General features: G+C 39.1%; 1 protein-coding gene and 1 long non-coding RNA gene across 4 annotated transcripts in view; one reads left to right on the top strand and one right to left on the bottom strand.

Annotated features, from left to right (window-relative positions):
- The window catches only part of LOC309530204, a 155,237-nt gene that overhangs the window by 3,798 nt on the left and 134,648 nt on the right, over positions 1 to 16,791 (bottom strand). The gene's annotated exons all lie outside the window — the stretch shown is intronic.
- Positions 1 to 16,791, top strand: part of CLYBL (citramalyl-CoA lyase) — a 191,201-nt gene that overhangs the window by 169,750 nt on the left and 4,660 nt on the right. For both annotated transcript variants that reach the window (XM_082218823.1, XM_082218824.1), the window contains exons 6-7: positions 96 to 263; positions 8,918 to 9,042. In XM_082218823.1, coding sequence (XP_082074949.1) covers positions 96 to 263; positions 8,918 to 9,042 — 293 coding nt within the window. The remainder of the gene's footprint in view (positions 1 to 95; positions 264 to 8,917; positions 9,043 to 16,791) is intronic.

Here is a 16,791-nt window from a genome sequence, read left to right as displayed (position 1 = left end):
GGAAAAGGACGACAAAGGTAACGTTAAGTAAATTTCTGCTGCGAATATTTTTTTAAAAAAACCAGTTTTCTCAACTGTCCGCTATTTCTTTTCAGGTTCAACAAGTAGTAAAGAAACCCACGATATTCTCTATGCCAGGCAAAAAATTGTTGTCACAGCAAAGGCTTTTGGCTTGCAGGCCATTGACCTTGTATTTATCGACTTTCATGATGAAGAGGGACTCCGTAAGCAGTCAAGAGAGGGTGCCTTAATGGGTTTTACCGGTATGGCTTTTACAAAAATATATATACTGTGTGTCTGTGTCTGTGTGTGGGTGTGTGTGTGTGTGTGTGTGTGTGTGTCTGTGTTTGCTTGTTTGTTTTATACTGAAATAACTAACAAATGGGAATCATAATAATTGCTAGCAGGTCCAAAATACTGAAATTCAGCAGGGACAACCAGCCCCACCCAACCAATATTCAAGAATATATATAGAGAGAGCTGTAGCTTTCTCACTTCTGCATTTACGTTCTCAAATTTAAACTTGCACTAAAAGATGGGAGGTGTGGTTTATACATATCTCCCCTTAAAGCATCCTGCTTTCACGAGAGAGCACCCACAATCATCCCTTCCCCCCCCCACACTACCCATAAAGATTTAAAAACAAGACTCCCTTCACCCTTGGTTTAAAATGTATTATCTCTTCTCCTTAATCATAAAACAGACGTGTTCTGCAGCACACACAGACCCCCTGTTCATCTCCTTACGCTGACTGGTGGAGGAGCAGAGAAGTCCAAACGCTGTAAAACGTTTTCACAATTACTTTTGCCTGTAAAACGGCAGGCGGAAAATTCCAAGTGCAAAACTAGGCCCCTAAAGAGTCTTTCAACAAGTCACACCCAAGTGCGTTACTCTTTTTATGATTTAGGGAAAGTAAAGTATAAATGAAGGCTGCGGTATAAACGTAGAACCCTCCTGCTCTCGCAGGTTAGAGGAAACACAATATCGGCTGAAAACCTTGCCCACCACTCAGTTTCCAATTCATGTATGCCTGTGGGTGTACATTTATGCAAAAAATAAAATAATGCTGCTGTTGCATTTTGGGAATCACATTTTTTTAAAAAGCATTTTTAACAAATTTGAATAAAACCTCCTCTACTTCTAACATCTGCTAATCACAGCTATACATTCATTTCAATAAATGGTCAAAAATCCTGATAGTCCACATTTTTATTATGAAGTGCTGGAGCTTAAAACACACACACACACACACCACACAACAACAACCCGATATGCTAATTAGGTTATGATAGTTATTTTCTTGTCAGTCTTTCCTTTGAGTTGCTTTCCCCAATTCTGGCTTGCTTCCCAGTAATTGCCTGTTCACCTGATGGTACTGGCAAGGCAGTGCGATCAGCAGGCTTCTTGCAGCCAATCCCTGTAACACAGACATTTCGCCAATGATTGGTGCGCTAGATCATGCCGGCGCCCCTATGAGATGTGATACATAACAAAGATTGCAGCTTTATGATAGGAATCAGCTACTTGGCTTGCATACAAAGATTACAGCGTTCTTTAAAGAACAGCAGTACCAATGTTTCAGCGATACCTTTCAATCAGGATGGGTATGTGACACTTTTACAGATAGGCAGGTCTGTAAGACTGGGGAGCAGGGACCTCTCTGAAGCTCTTAATCTAGTAAGAAGTGCATTCTTAAAATAAAAAGTTCAAAATCCCTCTTGGGTTTCTGGAGGAAATGCAACTTGAAGAACCATTTAAAGCACCAACCTAGCAATCAATAATGAACAAGGAGAAGGAGACTTGTGGAAACTTAATGGTGTTGTCGCATTTCAACTTCTGTCCCTGAAAGCTTGTGCCATAATAAATATGTTAAATTTTTAAACTGCCACAAGACTCTTCCTTGGTTTTGCCGCCAGAGAGAGCTGCTTGCCAGAAATATTATCAAGAACAACAGGCTAATACTCCTCCATCCCAAATACTACTACAAGAATTACTTGGGGCACTATCCAGACACAAGGCATGCATCAAAGTGCCTACTGTTTCCTTTACCCAACCAACCAACTTTCAAGGCTTTGTCACACTCCTGTTAAAGTCAATGGCTGAAATCCAAAACAGTACACATGCACAAAAGCTTATCTGCTGTCAACGGTCTGCAGCAGATTAGAATACCACATAAAGACTACCTCCAAAAGTTGGAGGCCCTTTGGACCATAGCAACACAGAAAGCTGTCTTCTATCAGGCCAGAGTGTTGGTTCATCTAGACCAGTATGGACTGTGTACTAAGAGGCAACAGCTCTTCTGGGTCTTTGCCATCACCTATTTGTTTGTTTTTAACTGGAGATACCAGGGTTGAAGCTGGAACCTTCAGGAAATGACTGAGCTATGGTTCCTTCCCATGTGACAAGAAAGTGCTACTGAAAGCTTTAAAAAAATTATTCATCATCCCCTCTTCTGAGCACAGAAATGCTTTGTATGTTTCCACAAGCCCCTTTAGAGCCTGAATACTGAAAATGTAGTAATAGGTTACTCGGCCCATCACCTGCTCTTGATGAACCAAGTGTTGACAAGCCCAAACTCTCTTATTCCAGACTGAGTAAAGTTATGTTTCTCAAATTCACTAACATCACTATTCCACATGATTTGGAGTGAGCACAATAAATTATGATAACTTTCTACTTGTGAAAATGAAGCAGGCAATCTGTCTCCAAAGTGCACAGTTTTGGAGGTATGCAGCTGCCTATATAATATCAAGATCACTAGACCCAGGTTAAGTGGACAAGGTGAATTTTAGTTAACCTCGTGCTCACACAATCAAAGCAGTTTAAAATGTGATAAAAGGCTGGATTCCCCTACCCCAGCAGCCTTCCACTTAATGTTTTGGGGAGCATATAATCCTTTATGTAATACATTTTTATTCTAGAATAATTAATATGGCACACTGCAAATTCAGCACCATTTTGAAGGATGGTGTTTTTGAAGGATTTTGAAAGGAACAAATTCTCCCTTTTCACCTCCCTCAAATCATCTTGACTAAAGTGTGTTAAGCCATAACCAATCTGCATAAAAGCTCTTGTAAATGGCCTGTCCCAAAGTCATAAATTTAAATTTTCTACTATGAACATATTGGCATTTTCATCTATTGGAATTAAAAATAGCTTATGTTGCTAAAAGGCATGATGAATACTTTCTGTTGAAGTTACTAGGATTTCTGTGTGATAAGCATTGCTCCACGTAGCAGCTGCTATCATGTGAGGAGCTGTTCCAGTGTGGATTAAATGTATTTCACTATGCCACTGCAAACTTTTCTTTACCCTCATTTGCCGTGGCATGGAAAAACTAACACCATCTGTGGGGTAAACCGCTTTACACAAATGGCTCATCATATGATAACAGCCACCACCTACAGTGATTTGAAGTGGAGTCCATGTGGCAGCTGCTCTTAGAGATCTGCTTATAGGGCAAGATAGAATTTTTAATAATAAAAAAAATAAACCAGTAAATAAATGTTGACAAGCTTCAAGGCAGGATATCTAAAGCAAAAACAGATGAGTGGTGTTGTTGCTATTTACTCAGTGAATCCCCATTCATCCCAATGGGACCTGTGTATGAATAGAGTTAAGGGCACAGAAGATCACTAAATTGTGCCCTTAGGTGTTATCTGTGGGATATTCGCAGGCAAAAACATGTGGGCCTCGAGAGGATTAAATATAATTAATATAATATATCCTCCTACCAATCCCTATCATTATCAACCTTTTTGTCACGCAGAACTGAATGAGCAAAGCATTTCATAAATGTTCATCTGTCTAATGCAAGATGGCAGGGATAGTGTTTGTCCAAAACGTTGCTGGACATCAACCCCAGCTGGCATGGCCAACGTTCAGGAGTTTTTGAACTTGTGGTCCTAAACATCTGGAAGACCTGAGGTTGGGGAAGGTTAATGTAATCATTCTCCTGTACCTTGGGTTACAGACACTTCAGGTTGCGTTTTTTCAGGTTGCAGACTGCCGAAACCCAGAAGTACCGGAACAGGTTACTTCCAGGTTTCAACGGTCGCACATGCACAGAAGCGCTAAATCATGCTTTGTGCATGCGCAGAAGCGCCGAATCACAGCCCATGCGTGCACAGACATGGGTTGTGTATGCTGCAGGTTGTGAACGTGCATCCCACACGGATCACGTTCACAACCCGAGTGTCCACTGTAATGTAATAATCAGATTAGCCATTTGAAACCCCCCCCCCCAAGAGTTATCTTACCTCTAGCAGTTCAGGATAATTAGCAAACCAGCCATCCCTAAATCAAAATTTAAAATATACTCACAAAGGAGAACTCTTTAACATAAACCTCCTCTACCTCCTCTCTCTTGTTTGGTTATGTTCATAGCTTTTAAAAATGGCTTTAATCCTATGTAGAGTTCCTCTCTGACTCTAGGAATAAGTTAAATGTTAGTTAGCTGTATTAGTCAATGTTATATCCAGACAGGTTGTTGCCAGAGTGCTCACTGCTTCCCATGCCCTCCGGTAATGTGTGGATGACGATTATATTTGTATAGGAAAGAACTTAATTATTGGCCCTACAACCACATTAGCATTGGGGAAAGCCACAGAATTATGGCTCCAACACGTAATTGAAGAAATATATGAATTTGTCTCCCAGGTTTTCACGCAAAAGGATATAGAAATGTGTTTTCCAAACGTTACAAGCAAAACATTCAACAGTGCCTAAATTCAATCTCTCACAATGTTTAGTCCACACATCAACCGTTCAAAAGGGATCACTTCTCAAAAGTGAGAAGTGCCTTAGTAAAATATTTACAATAGGGCTATGGTAGACTTCATAAAACATGACCATGAAGTTTCATTTGGCATCCCCTAAACGATTATGTTTCTTGTATATGGAGCAATCCTATGCACGGGAAGCTGGCCTAAAGCAAGCCGGTCTAAGTTAAGCCTGCATAAATTTACACCAGATCCAAAACCTGTTCAGCAGGGGGGCTGCTGCAGCTCTGCCTGAGCCTCACAGGGGAAAAACAAGCCTTTAAAGTAGTGCTATATACCAGGCCATGTGACCAAGCTGAACAGCCTTAGGCAGGGGCAAAACTAGACTTTATTTCAAAGACCCAATTTGGCACACACACCCCTGCACATTTGTGTGTACACACACACACACACACACACACACACACACACACACAGGCTGGGAGCCTCAGTGACACCCCTCTGGAGGCTTAACCCAGGGCAAAAACACTTGGCTAGCCCCCCCCCTAGCTACAGCTCTGCCTTAGGATCCAACCACTGGACACCCCTGAAACACTCCTTTTGGGGGGACTTACAGCAGTCTTGAGGGACGCGGGTGGCGCTGTGGGTTAAACCTAAGAGCCTAGGACTTGCCGATCAGAAGGTTGGTGGTTCGGATCGCCACGATGGGGTGAGCTCCCGTTGCTCAGTTCCTGCTCCTGCCCACCTAGCAGCTCAAAAGCACGTCAAGGTGCAAGTAGATAAATAGGTACCGCTCCGGCGGGAAGGTAAACAGCATTTCCATGCGCTGCTCTGGTTCGCCAGAAGTGGCTTAGTCATGCTGGCCACATGACCCAGAAACTGGATGCTGGCTCCCTCAGCCAATAAAGCAAGATGAGCACCGCAACCCCAGAGTCGGCCACAACTGGACCTAATGGTCAGGGGTCCCACAGCAGTCTTAGCCAAGCTTCAACTGAGCTGGGATAAGCTTGTTACTCCAGCATCCTCGCCCAGCTGAGCCAGAGGTCTGCTGCATTCTAAGCTACTCACCCCAGCAGATCTTGCCACAGGATTGCACCCATGTTTTCAGCCATCATTTTGAAGAGCAGTTGTTGTTTTAAAAGGGTCTTGTTTCCTGGCAGTTTACCACTTGCGAGTCTGCGTAACCCACGAGTTTTATTTCGGGATGCTCTCTGTATAAATGTCTTATAGGCTGTAATCATGTTTACATACATAAAAATTGTAAACCCTGGAATGACACTTTAACAGCTGACTTAGTCATTATAGCTACTCCATTGCAACATGCTGGGAAGCTAGATATAAATATGAAACACTATAGAGTCCCCCCCTTTTTTTTTACAATCTTTTGTAGAAGACAAAAAATGACACCATCATAGAATTACATAAAAGACTTGACAGGTATTGATTTAAAGCATGATATATCAAATGGTACTGCAAAAAGGATTTCATGGCCATAAATTTTAATGCCTTCCAACTCTGCAATCTCTCTCTAACTTGTCAATAACAACTGTTTGGTTTATAATATTTCCCTTGTTTCTCCTTGACACTAAGGTCCATTATACACTTGTTTGGGTACACAAGGTGTAACAAAAGGCAACCGAGGCCATAAATCAAGTGGTGTTTTATTTATTTTTTACTGAGGTCACACATTTAAACAGGTTAAAGCCCTCACATTATATATCATCACTGCAAAATACCTTTTTTTAAAACTAATTGACGAGTATTTCAGGACTTCTTTCTCACTTTGTCTTTAAATGTATATTTTCTATATTTTGTAATGAACTACTTATACGAAATTCAGTTTCTAATTTTGTCTATTACAAGTAAAGCAGAATAAAAACTAAAAACTATGGTATATTCACCATAGTGGTATAATTTGAAATTTCTCTCAATTTTAGAAAATGACACTTCTTTCTGCAGATAGAACAGATTATTGAATTACACTAATTTATTCAATAGAATTCCTTTTTTAAAATTAGGATTTTTAAAGATGTGAAACTTATGAGAGAATCTCAATCTCACGTTGTGAATATTCAGGTTACAAAAAGTGAAAATGTAATTAAAAATGAAATATGATGAAGCATCTTGTGGTATAACTTTCTAAACTATGTGCTGCAGCTACAAAAAGTACCTTAGTTGCATAGAATTGGTTTCAGTTTTATATTTATTAGCAAGAATAAAACTGGAAAACATCAAAATTCATTGAACAACAAATCGTAGAAATGAAGGCACACATTCTTGCAATTCTTTTTCTTTACTTTCTTATTTATAGTAATTTCCAGGTTTTCATTTGAGCTTCTAATTTTGTGTTGCTTAAATGTGCCTCTCCCTGAGCTGCAAAATTTTTAAATGAATTGACAGATTATGACTTTTTGCTAATTGCTTCCCTGGTTTTGTACCAGCTGAAAATGAGCACATTTCAAAACAGTTTTGGGACTTGCACATGAATGTAAAGTACTTCTGCAAAACACAAACAACTCATTTATGGCAACTGGAAATTTCTGAAATATTGTTTGCGCCCAAAAATAAGAGTTGAGTTTAACGCTCAATATAATGAGCCATGTCGTTATATTTTTAATGAGGGCAAATCTATTGACAGTCCTTTGCAAAACCTTCCTAAGAGTCTCTTGAAAAAGATTCAGGTGTGGATGTAAGAATCCATTTTAATGTAACCAAATAAAATATTAGGATACTCATAATAGGCAAACATGTATGCAGCAAAGAAAGCTCAACCTGAGTTCTGATTTTGTTGCTATTTTTCTTATTTTGATTTTTTTTTTTTGAAGCCAAGTCCCTTTCACATGAAGAGGTGTAGCATTTTTTTTTAAGTTACTGTATGATTTCCCCTCTACAATTATTCACTGTTAGAAGAATAAAAATGTTGTAAGGATCTACAGGAATTCCATTTATTAAAGAAATCTATATTATTCTCATTGAACATCAAATCGTATTACTTGGGTATTGTCTTTTAAGGCTTTCTTAAACTTCAGCACAGCATAGACCGGTTTAATGTAGTTCTAAAAGATTTTTGTTTCTTCTTTTTAGCCTCACTTCCACAAGAAAAGCATTACAGTAGCACAGTACTTATTACTCAGTTTAAAAGATAAACACATGGCGAGGAGAGCACAGAATATCTTACAGAAACTAATAAAATTGTCAAATGAAAAATTCAAATAAATGTGGATTCCTTTTGATTTAATTTTATTTAACTTTTCTGAGCCAGTAGGATGGGACTGGAATGGGGGTCACATTTTAAAAGACACAAGCCCACAGGGAAACTTCCTCTGTGCAAACCCCGCTGGGTGACATGCAACTTCATACAAAAAGACTTCCATTTGATCTCACCACTTTGTTCGCCCAGACCTGTTCTAGAGGATCCATTAGATTTTAGGCAAGGGCAGAGGTTTCACAAGGAATCTGTTCCATAAACCAATGTCAATTTCACTGGTGGACAACAAAGTTGGATTTCACTCACTGATGATAGCCAAATTCTTGAGCACCTCCCATTCATTTCAATGGGGCTTATGAAGGAGAACTTTTTGGTGGATTATAGCCCATATTTGTAAAGGCGAATTTGACTTGCAGATGGGGCAATCTATAAATTTAATAAATAATAAGTTGGTGCAGTATGTTGCTAAAACGTCAATGCTAACACGAGGACAATTTAGGCTGCAATCCTATAAACATGAACCTGGGAATATGCCCCACTGGGAATAATGGAACTTAGTCATGTATTAAGATTGCACTGTTAGAGAATAATTATTTGTAAATAGAAAAACATGCAAACTGCATAAAAGCTTTATGCTTTGGTGATAGATCTTATTTCCATCATTTCCCTTTTTAACAGGAATAAGGATCTTCTAAAGTCTGGCTATATCTTTTATACTATGTTTGAATAGCTGGCAGGGAGAGGAAAAACCCTGAAATGCTAGTCACATCTATTTAAAAAAAACAGAGTTGTTATGTCTATTTTTAGCTCATTTAGGGTAAGGAGAAGCATAATTTAACAATGAATGGTGTGTGGGTTTTTTTAAAAAAAAAGAACCATCAAAAAATGAGAGTCGGTGCAGTATTTGAAAGCCTCAAGTGATTGGAACATTTTGCTGGAGCATCTGTTAGTAAATGCTTAACTCTGGGGTTATTAATCTTCTTTGTAGGTAAGCAGGTGATTCACCCTAATCAAGTTGCCGTTGTCCAGGAACAGTTCTCACCAAGCCCTGAAAAAATTATGTGGGCAGAAGAACTTATCACAGCATTTGAAGAGCATCAGCGCATAGGGAAGGTAAACCCCTTTTTTCATACTGTTTCCTTTATATATAATGTTTCAAATGGAAGAAAATTTAAAAGTGTTTTCAAGTTATCATAAAGGGAGCATTACATAACATAACATAACATGTATTCCCTATTCAGGGAAGCTTTTAATGTATGATATTTTAATGTTTTTTTGGTTTCTGTGGAAGCCGCCCAGAGTGGCTGGGGAAACCCAGCCAGATGGGCGGGGTACAAATAATAAATTATTATTATTATTATTATTATTATATAGAATATACACTAGCGTATATTTACTCAAAAAAATAAGTAACTTGCATTTTGTTGAGAGAAAGCAGCTTTATATCAAAACCTATGACTTGTTCATTTTAAATGGCAGTTTCAGTCATGTGCCCTGAGTTTTGCTTTTGGTCTTTTGTCCTTTAAATGATACATCTTAAATTCAGATGCATTCTAAGAACATGCCTTTTTCTCCATGGTTTCCCTGATGCATAAGATTTGTTGGAATTAGCTGGGTTCTTGTTTTCATTTGTTTCCAATGCTTTTTATACTACTGTTCAGTATAAAAGTCTTACTGTGTTGCATTTTGTTTTAGTGGTTTTGTTTTTTGTTTTTATCTTGTATACCACTTAAGAGATTCTTTAAAAAAAATATTAAGCGGTTTATAAATGATTTTAAGTAAATAAACAATGTAGATAGTGCACCCAGGGATCTAGTTAGTTTAATAAACTCAAATAATACTGTTATATCTGACCAAGACCTTTTATGAAGAAAAAAAGGAAGAAAAAACCCCCACTAATTCTGTGCTGCTGTATTATTTATTAATTCCTCAGACAGCTTTCATTTTCCATCTAACTTCAAGAAAACAATCATGTTTGGGTTTTCTTTGTCTTCTTCACACCCAACTCCTAAATAGTAGAGACCAATTATTGTTTTTTACACTTTGGGAAACTTCTGGGTGTAAAGCTCATTTGTGAGTCAAGTTTTCCATGCTATGAGACTCCTTACAGAATTGGACATCAGCTGATTGCAAAGTACAGGTGGAAATTTGGAATTATTATTTTTCAGAACTTATTTTTGGACTGGAGGGGTTTTTTGGATAGAAAAGAAAGCAAATTACCTCTCGAATATGATTGTTCCTAATTTAGTGCATCATTGAGTCTCCTGTTTCCTGCTCTGTGGGTTTCTGCTATGTAAACATTGCGGTGGTGAAGCACAATCTGTCTTCACTTTGTGCCAGTAACACTTAAATTAGGGGTCGCCTGAAGGAAAATTTTATGCTCGTTGCAGCATTGTCGGCTAATTATCTTAAAGGTTATTTGCTATAATGTAGTTTGCCACTTTGGGGGGGGGAGGGGCAGGGGAAAGTTGCAATTAAATGTGATTCTTCTAGCAAGAGCCAAAATCTGAAATGGTTATCAAGCCAGTGAAGTTTCAGTGTCCAGAAGTGCAGCAGAGAACGTGTGATTCTTTCTGTGCAATTTACACAATATTTAATTGCCAAGGAAACATCTTTAGCAAATCTGAAAGCGCACAAGAGATATTTGTGTGTGTATATGCATATGCACTTCTTCCTAACCCTTACAAATCCCACTAGATTGCATTGCGAAAATATATGGCGATAGTTTCACATGTTTCTATCCTGCTAGTGCGTGCCAAATGACCCATTCCCGCAATATGACTTTGTTTCAGAAATCCACCATATTTCCATTTTATCATCAAACCTACTCCTTAGAATAAACTGATTGCCACATACCCATAAGGAAGCTTCCCTTCTGTCTTAAGCCATAGTTTATCACATAACTATAACTCCAATGTCAAACCCAGATGCTATATTAAGGTTTATAGAAATATCAATTTGCATATCTTTCGTTTTGATCACCTTATTTCATATGTTTAAAGCCTCTAATGAGTGAAAAGTTTTTTAAAAATATATATGCTAACAGCTTTTTAATTTTATTTTTTGCATTTTCTCTGTACACCTGTTAGCAGCCATCTCTCTATACCCATCTGTGTGTGTACAGTGCCAATAGGGTGTACATATGGCAGCTAACATTTTCCAGGGACTTATGAAGACTACACAGAAAGACAATGTGGGGAGTGATCAAGGGGGCAAAATATTTATATTTACTGCTTTTGCACTGGGGAGCCATAAACATTTTCCATATGAAAAGCCCTGCTGGGCTATCATTTTATACCACCACACACCCGACATAGGACAAACAATGCAAGTTTCTTCTAAGTTCTTCCAAAGACTTTTATACTCACCACCCTAATTGCTTCTTAGATGCAGCAACTGATTTGCAACGATCTTAGAATCAATTGAGGAATGTGGCACGCAGTTAGGGTAGTTCAGAAACACTTTTGCAATGCACACAACCCTGTTTAAGCCTGCTGACAACTGAATGCAATTTGTGGAAATACGCAAGTTCTTTGCCACCCCACCTTTAACTCCCAGTATTTATAAATATGACACTGACCATTCACTGTAGGATTAAATTTTGACCTCATCAAAGCGAGTGAGAGCTCTGCCATTGACTTCAGCAAAGAACTGCTCTCACCCAGTGAGGAGATACAGGATGCTGTTTGTTCAACATTTCCTTAAAACATCTTATCAGTGTGTGTATTGCTATATTGAAAAACCTGACACTTAAGAAGAAATCTTTATGTATGATTGCTTAATTTTCCGAAAGAACTACTTCTCACAACAGGAGACATGTGTAGCATGTCCAAAGAAGGCATTAAATTTTTCATCATGATTTGAGCCTCCTTGTCCTGAAAGGTTCTAGTTATGTATTGCTAATATATTACTCTCTTTTCCTTACAAGAAAACCAATGCATAGATACCACACTGCCAGCAATTCTACAGTCTCCACCTTATTCCTTCCTGTTCCTTTCACGAAACCAAATCTTTAATTTCAGCAGAGCTAAAACACTATTCTGGCTTGACACTGTTAAGCTTTCCATGGTGTGTCTGTGTGTTATTAATCAAAACTGAAAGCCTGGAAAAGGAAACCTGAAATGCAAAGGATTAGAGTGACTAGTTTGCTCACAGATAAATTGCTGGTCTTGAGCCTCTGGGATCACAGTTTGTTGTTAATTGGAAGTTCTTAGCGAACAAAGTTCGATGCCCTCAGTCAACACTAGTTTATATTAACACACAGCAATCGGGTAACACAATTTATCAGAGTTTGGAAAGTACAGAGCAGCCGTTGTTGAAAGAATCCAAGCTACCCTCCTGCCTCTTAGTACTTTTTACTACACCAAATCTTTCAGTCACCAAATGGAAATCAGAAAGAAATTGAGTAAAAAATAAATGGCTATTACAGTAACAGAAGAAGACTTACATTATGTTCAGGTAGCAACTTCAGATTTGCTGTAAATGGGATTAAAAAAAAATGTTTTTGTTTCTTTGAATGTTGGAAAAATTCAACCCATAATTCAGCCAAACCAGTCAGTTACTTTTAACAAAATATTGAAATGTTTATACACTAATGTATCACTTATGTCTGTGTTTCATTTATATCTCATATATTTCATTATATCCCATATTCATATAGCTTCCCCCCATATTGACAGAGATCAATAAACAAACACTATATTTCACCTGTATTATAGTACTAATTTTGTTTAGTTCTCCCTTTTCCTTTGTTTTTTTTAAAGCTCATAAAACATCGCAGTATAAATTCTGTTAAGCTGTAAGCAATACAGTGATAAATATATTCAGAGGTAATATTACTAAGCATTTTAAAGAATTTTATTTGTAATAATTAGTACTGCCTTTCACTATGATAGCAATGCACAACAGAAGTGCAAGAATAATTTTTTTATTAGCAAAGAATATGCAATTATGCTTTTTTAAAAAAAGTAAAATATTGTGTTATTTATACATGTTCTATTCTGTTTTCATCTTTAATAGCCTTTATAACTACACAGACTCACACCCGTTACCTTTTGAAATAAAATTTTAAAATCTATTTTTGAATCAATTGTCACTCATTTTCAAGAGAGAATAGCAATGCACTCGGGTTGACCAAAAGTTATCATTTGCCTAGTCCAGCTAAGGTTTTCATGCAGAAACAAGTTTATATTTTGGGAGCCCTAGGCATAAATCGGAAGAACTGTCACGTTTATTTATTTATTTTTATTTCATAAAATTTATCAAAGCTGTTTACAAAGAGAGGATGAGCATTCTGATGTTAATCTGAATTTGTACTCCCTTACCTGCTGCTGCATAATATACTAGAAACTTATTTACACCTGACTAGGGATGGATCAGGACCATTAGTCTGAGGAAGGAAGTCTTAGTTATATGAATGCAGACCAGGATCCTAAGACTCTTTAACAATCTAAAGTGAAAGTTGGAAAATACGTAGTGACAGAAAAAGTCTAGAAGCAAGTGTGTAACTGCCATTTGACAAGTAGATTCTGCTCACTTAAACCAAAGTACCTCCAGTATAATAAAAACCTACAATGGAAAAATGTAGGTAACTATATGACAAATGGTACCATGTCAGTCAAGTAACACACATTTGCTCCTACAGTGAGCGGGACACCAGGAGATATGGGGCAAGTTCTTGAATACCTGGCCAAGTAAGATTTTGTGTGCTCACTAAGTGAGGTTTCAGTGCTCCACACAGATCCTTGTCCTTCCCCAAGATTAAAGTTCTCAAACTAAATTATGTAACTGAGTAAAAACAACAGAATACATTATGCAAAATAATGCAGATGCAGTAAATGAACTTAATCTGTATAATATATGTTGGTTACAGAATCCATCCATTTTAGCTCAAAAACTTGCTTTTTGTTTGGGGTGCACACAGCCTTGGGGCAACTCAGCCACAAAGAAACTGGGTAGCAATGGGCAACAAGCAATCTCATAATTTTAGTTTCCCATCTGTAAAATGGAAATAATTGCCACACTGGCGAGCTATGAAAATTATAAACAAGGGAAATAATAATTATGAACCACTCTGATCCTTACGGATGGAGTTGGTTCTACATTTTCACAAATAAAATAATACATACGAGAGTCACTGTGGTGTGGGAAGATATATAAAGGATAATCAATTTATCAGCTGCTAGTTAGAGGGTTGTGCAATACTTCTGGGGGTACATGGAAAGCCAGCCCCACTATTGCTTTCTGTTAAAGCTGGTAGAGACAATTGAATACTGGATCCTATTATCACTTGTGGAGTCATACCCTGACTGGTCAGTTTATCATACCCTCTGCCTTCTTCAGCATGTTCTATATACATCCACATTACCTCTTCTTGACAGAAGATGAGAAAGCAGTTCTTACACAAACACATCCACAGTGAAAGATGTTTCACACCCGTATTTCCTGGAAAAAGCATGTGGTCCAGCAATTATATTCATTCATACAGGCTCCCAAAGGACTTGTGGTTGGTGTGGAGAGAGCTTAACCCTGAGTCCCAGTTCAGATGATACAGTGAGCCAAACCTTGGCTTAGCTCAGGACAGCAAAAAGGACCAGGTAGGAGCAAAGGGACGCGGGTGGCGCTGTGGGTTAAACCACAGAGCCTAGGACTTGCCGATCAGAAGGTCATCGGTTTGAATCTCCGCGACGGGGTGAGCTCCCATTGTTCGGTCCCTGCTCCTGCCAACCTAGCAGTTCAAAAGCATGTCAAAGTGCAAGTAGATAAATAGGTACCGCTCCGGCGGGAAGCTAAACGGCGTTTCCGTGCGCTGCTCTGGTTCGCCAGAAGCGGCTTAGTCATGCTGGCCACATGACCCGGAAGCTGTACGCCGGCTCCCTCGGCCAATAAAGCGAGATTAGCGCCGCAACCCCAGAGTCAGTCACAACTGGACCTAATGGTCAGGGGTCCATTTACATTTTTATAGGAGCAAAGTGTTTGCAAGCTTCTCTCCAATGCGGTCTATCAAAGTCAAGGTTCGTTTGGCTTAGCATATTGTATGAAACTGGCTGCAGTAGCCAGTTCCATATAAGATGGAATAGGGCAGAGAGGGGGAAATACTAGGCTTCAGAGGCTCACAGAAGAATGGAGGAAACTGGTGTGGTGGTGGTGAGGCTGAACAAGCCACAATACAGCCTTTGCTTGAAACTAACAACCACTTCCATCGTACCTGGATGGCTGAATCCAAAATACATGGTTTTCATTGTATTTGGAAAACCTTGTTTCTAAGCTAAAACCATTCCCAGGGTACCAGGGTATCTACTCTTAAATCCCAGGATGGCCACTGCTCTCCTTATCTCATAATGGACCAGCCACTACTTTCTGATAAACACTGATCAACAAAGAGAAACACCCTCCAGGGAACTGAAACCATAATCTGCTTGGTGCCCTATTCTGTAAGTAGGGTAATGGGTTAACTGGCCTCAGGTAGCAAAGATTACCATGTGAAACTGCTTTATGCCAGTGAACCCATTGATCCATCTATGCCAGCATTGCTGGCAACAGTCCTCCAAGTTCTCAGCATTTCATAGCCCTGGCTATCTGGCCATTTTAATAGCAATTGAACCCGAGACCTTCTGCATGCGAACTCACTGAGTCTAAATATGGGGGAACCATGCAAAATGTATTTACCCTGATATTGTTTCCCTCTATCCCTCCCTTGCCTCCAAACCTGGATCCCTGTAGAACTGGAGAAATATCAAGGGTGTGGGGGTGGAAATGTGTATTTCACACTCTGCTCATGGTGGCAGGCTGAGCTGCTGAGCATGATAGGATATAGATTTGGCTTGCAGCAAGAGCGCTGGAAAAGCATACCTTCCAAACCTTAAATATCTGGTGTGTTTCCCCCCCCCCCCCAGTGCTCACAGGTACAATGGTCCTCAGCTGCCTTCTTTCTTTCTTCCTCCAATGGAGAGTGTAACAAAAGAACTAATGTTCTGGCCAGATGGCCTTCTTCGGGGCATACTGAGAGCACTCAAAGGAAAGCAATACAGCCTAAATATCATTTCAGCTAATTTAAGTGGCAGCAATCCTGCGTTGTTTTTTTTCATTTCACTGTATTTGGCATGGGTTTCGCTAGAATTAAGCGCCCGCGCCTGCCACAAAAGCTTTATCGGCCGAAAATTGCAACGTTTTGTTCACATTCGGTTTTGTGGTTCGGAAGATGACTCTGAAGCTAGAGGAGACTCAGAATGGCTTACAAAGACATTTGTCCTGCCTGTCACTACTTTAGCCTTATTTCCTTGAACCCCGTCCCTATCTCAGCCCCCCTGGAATAACACTGCCAATAGTTTAAATTTTGGGGACTGGGATCCTTAAGATGTATACCTATTTCCAATATATTTATACCACCTTGAGAAGATAAAAACCATCTCAATGAGGTTTACAAAATAAAACAGTAGCTGAGATCCAGAAGTATACATGAGAGGCAGTGTTACTGCAGGACAGGGTTAGAACAAAACCATTGGCGATCTGCATTGAGCTCGAATTTGTGGCGTAGTGGTTAAGAGCGATAGACTCGTAATCTGGTGAACCGGGTTCGATTCCCTGCTCCTCCACCTGCAGCTGCTGGGTGACCTTGGGCCAGTCACACTTCTCTGAAGTCTCTCAGCCTCACTCACCTCACAGAGTGTTTGTTGTGGGGGAGGAAGGGAAAGGAAAATGTTAGCCGCTTTGAGACTCCTTCGGGTAGTGATAAAGCGGGATATCAAATCCAAACTCTTCTTCTCAACTGCTAACTTCCTACCCGTTACATTCATAATTTAGGTGCACACATGTGAATAAAAACAATCCAGTTATGAGAAACTAATAATGATGTTCAGATTC

This window comes from Podarcis vaucheri (genome assembly GCF_965113315.1).
Source record: "Podarcis vaucheri genome assembly, chromosome: 4".
NCBI classification, from domain to species: domain Eukaryota; kingdom Metazoa; phylum Chordata; class Lepidosauria; order Squamata; family Lacertidae; genus Podarcis; species Podarcis vaucheri.
Note: the sequence above shows the minus strand (reverse complement) of the source record. Positions and strands in the feature narration are given on the sequence as shown.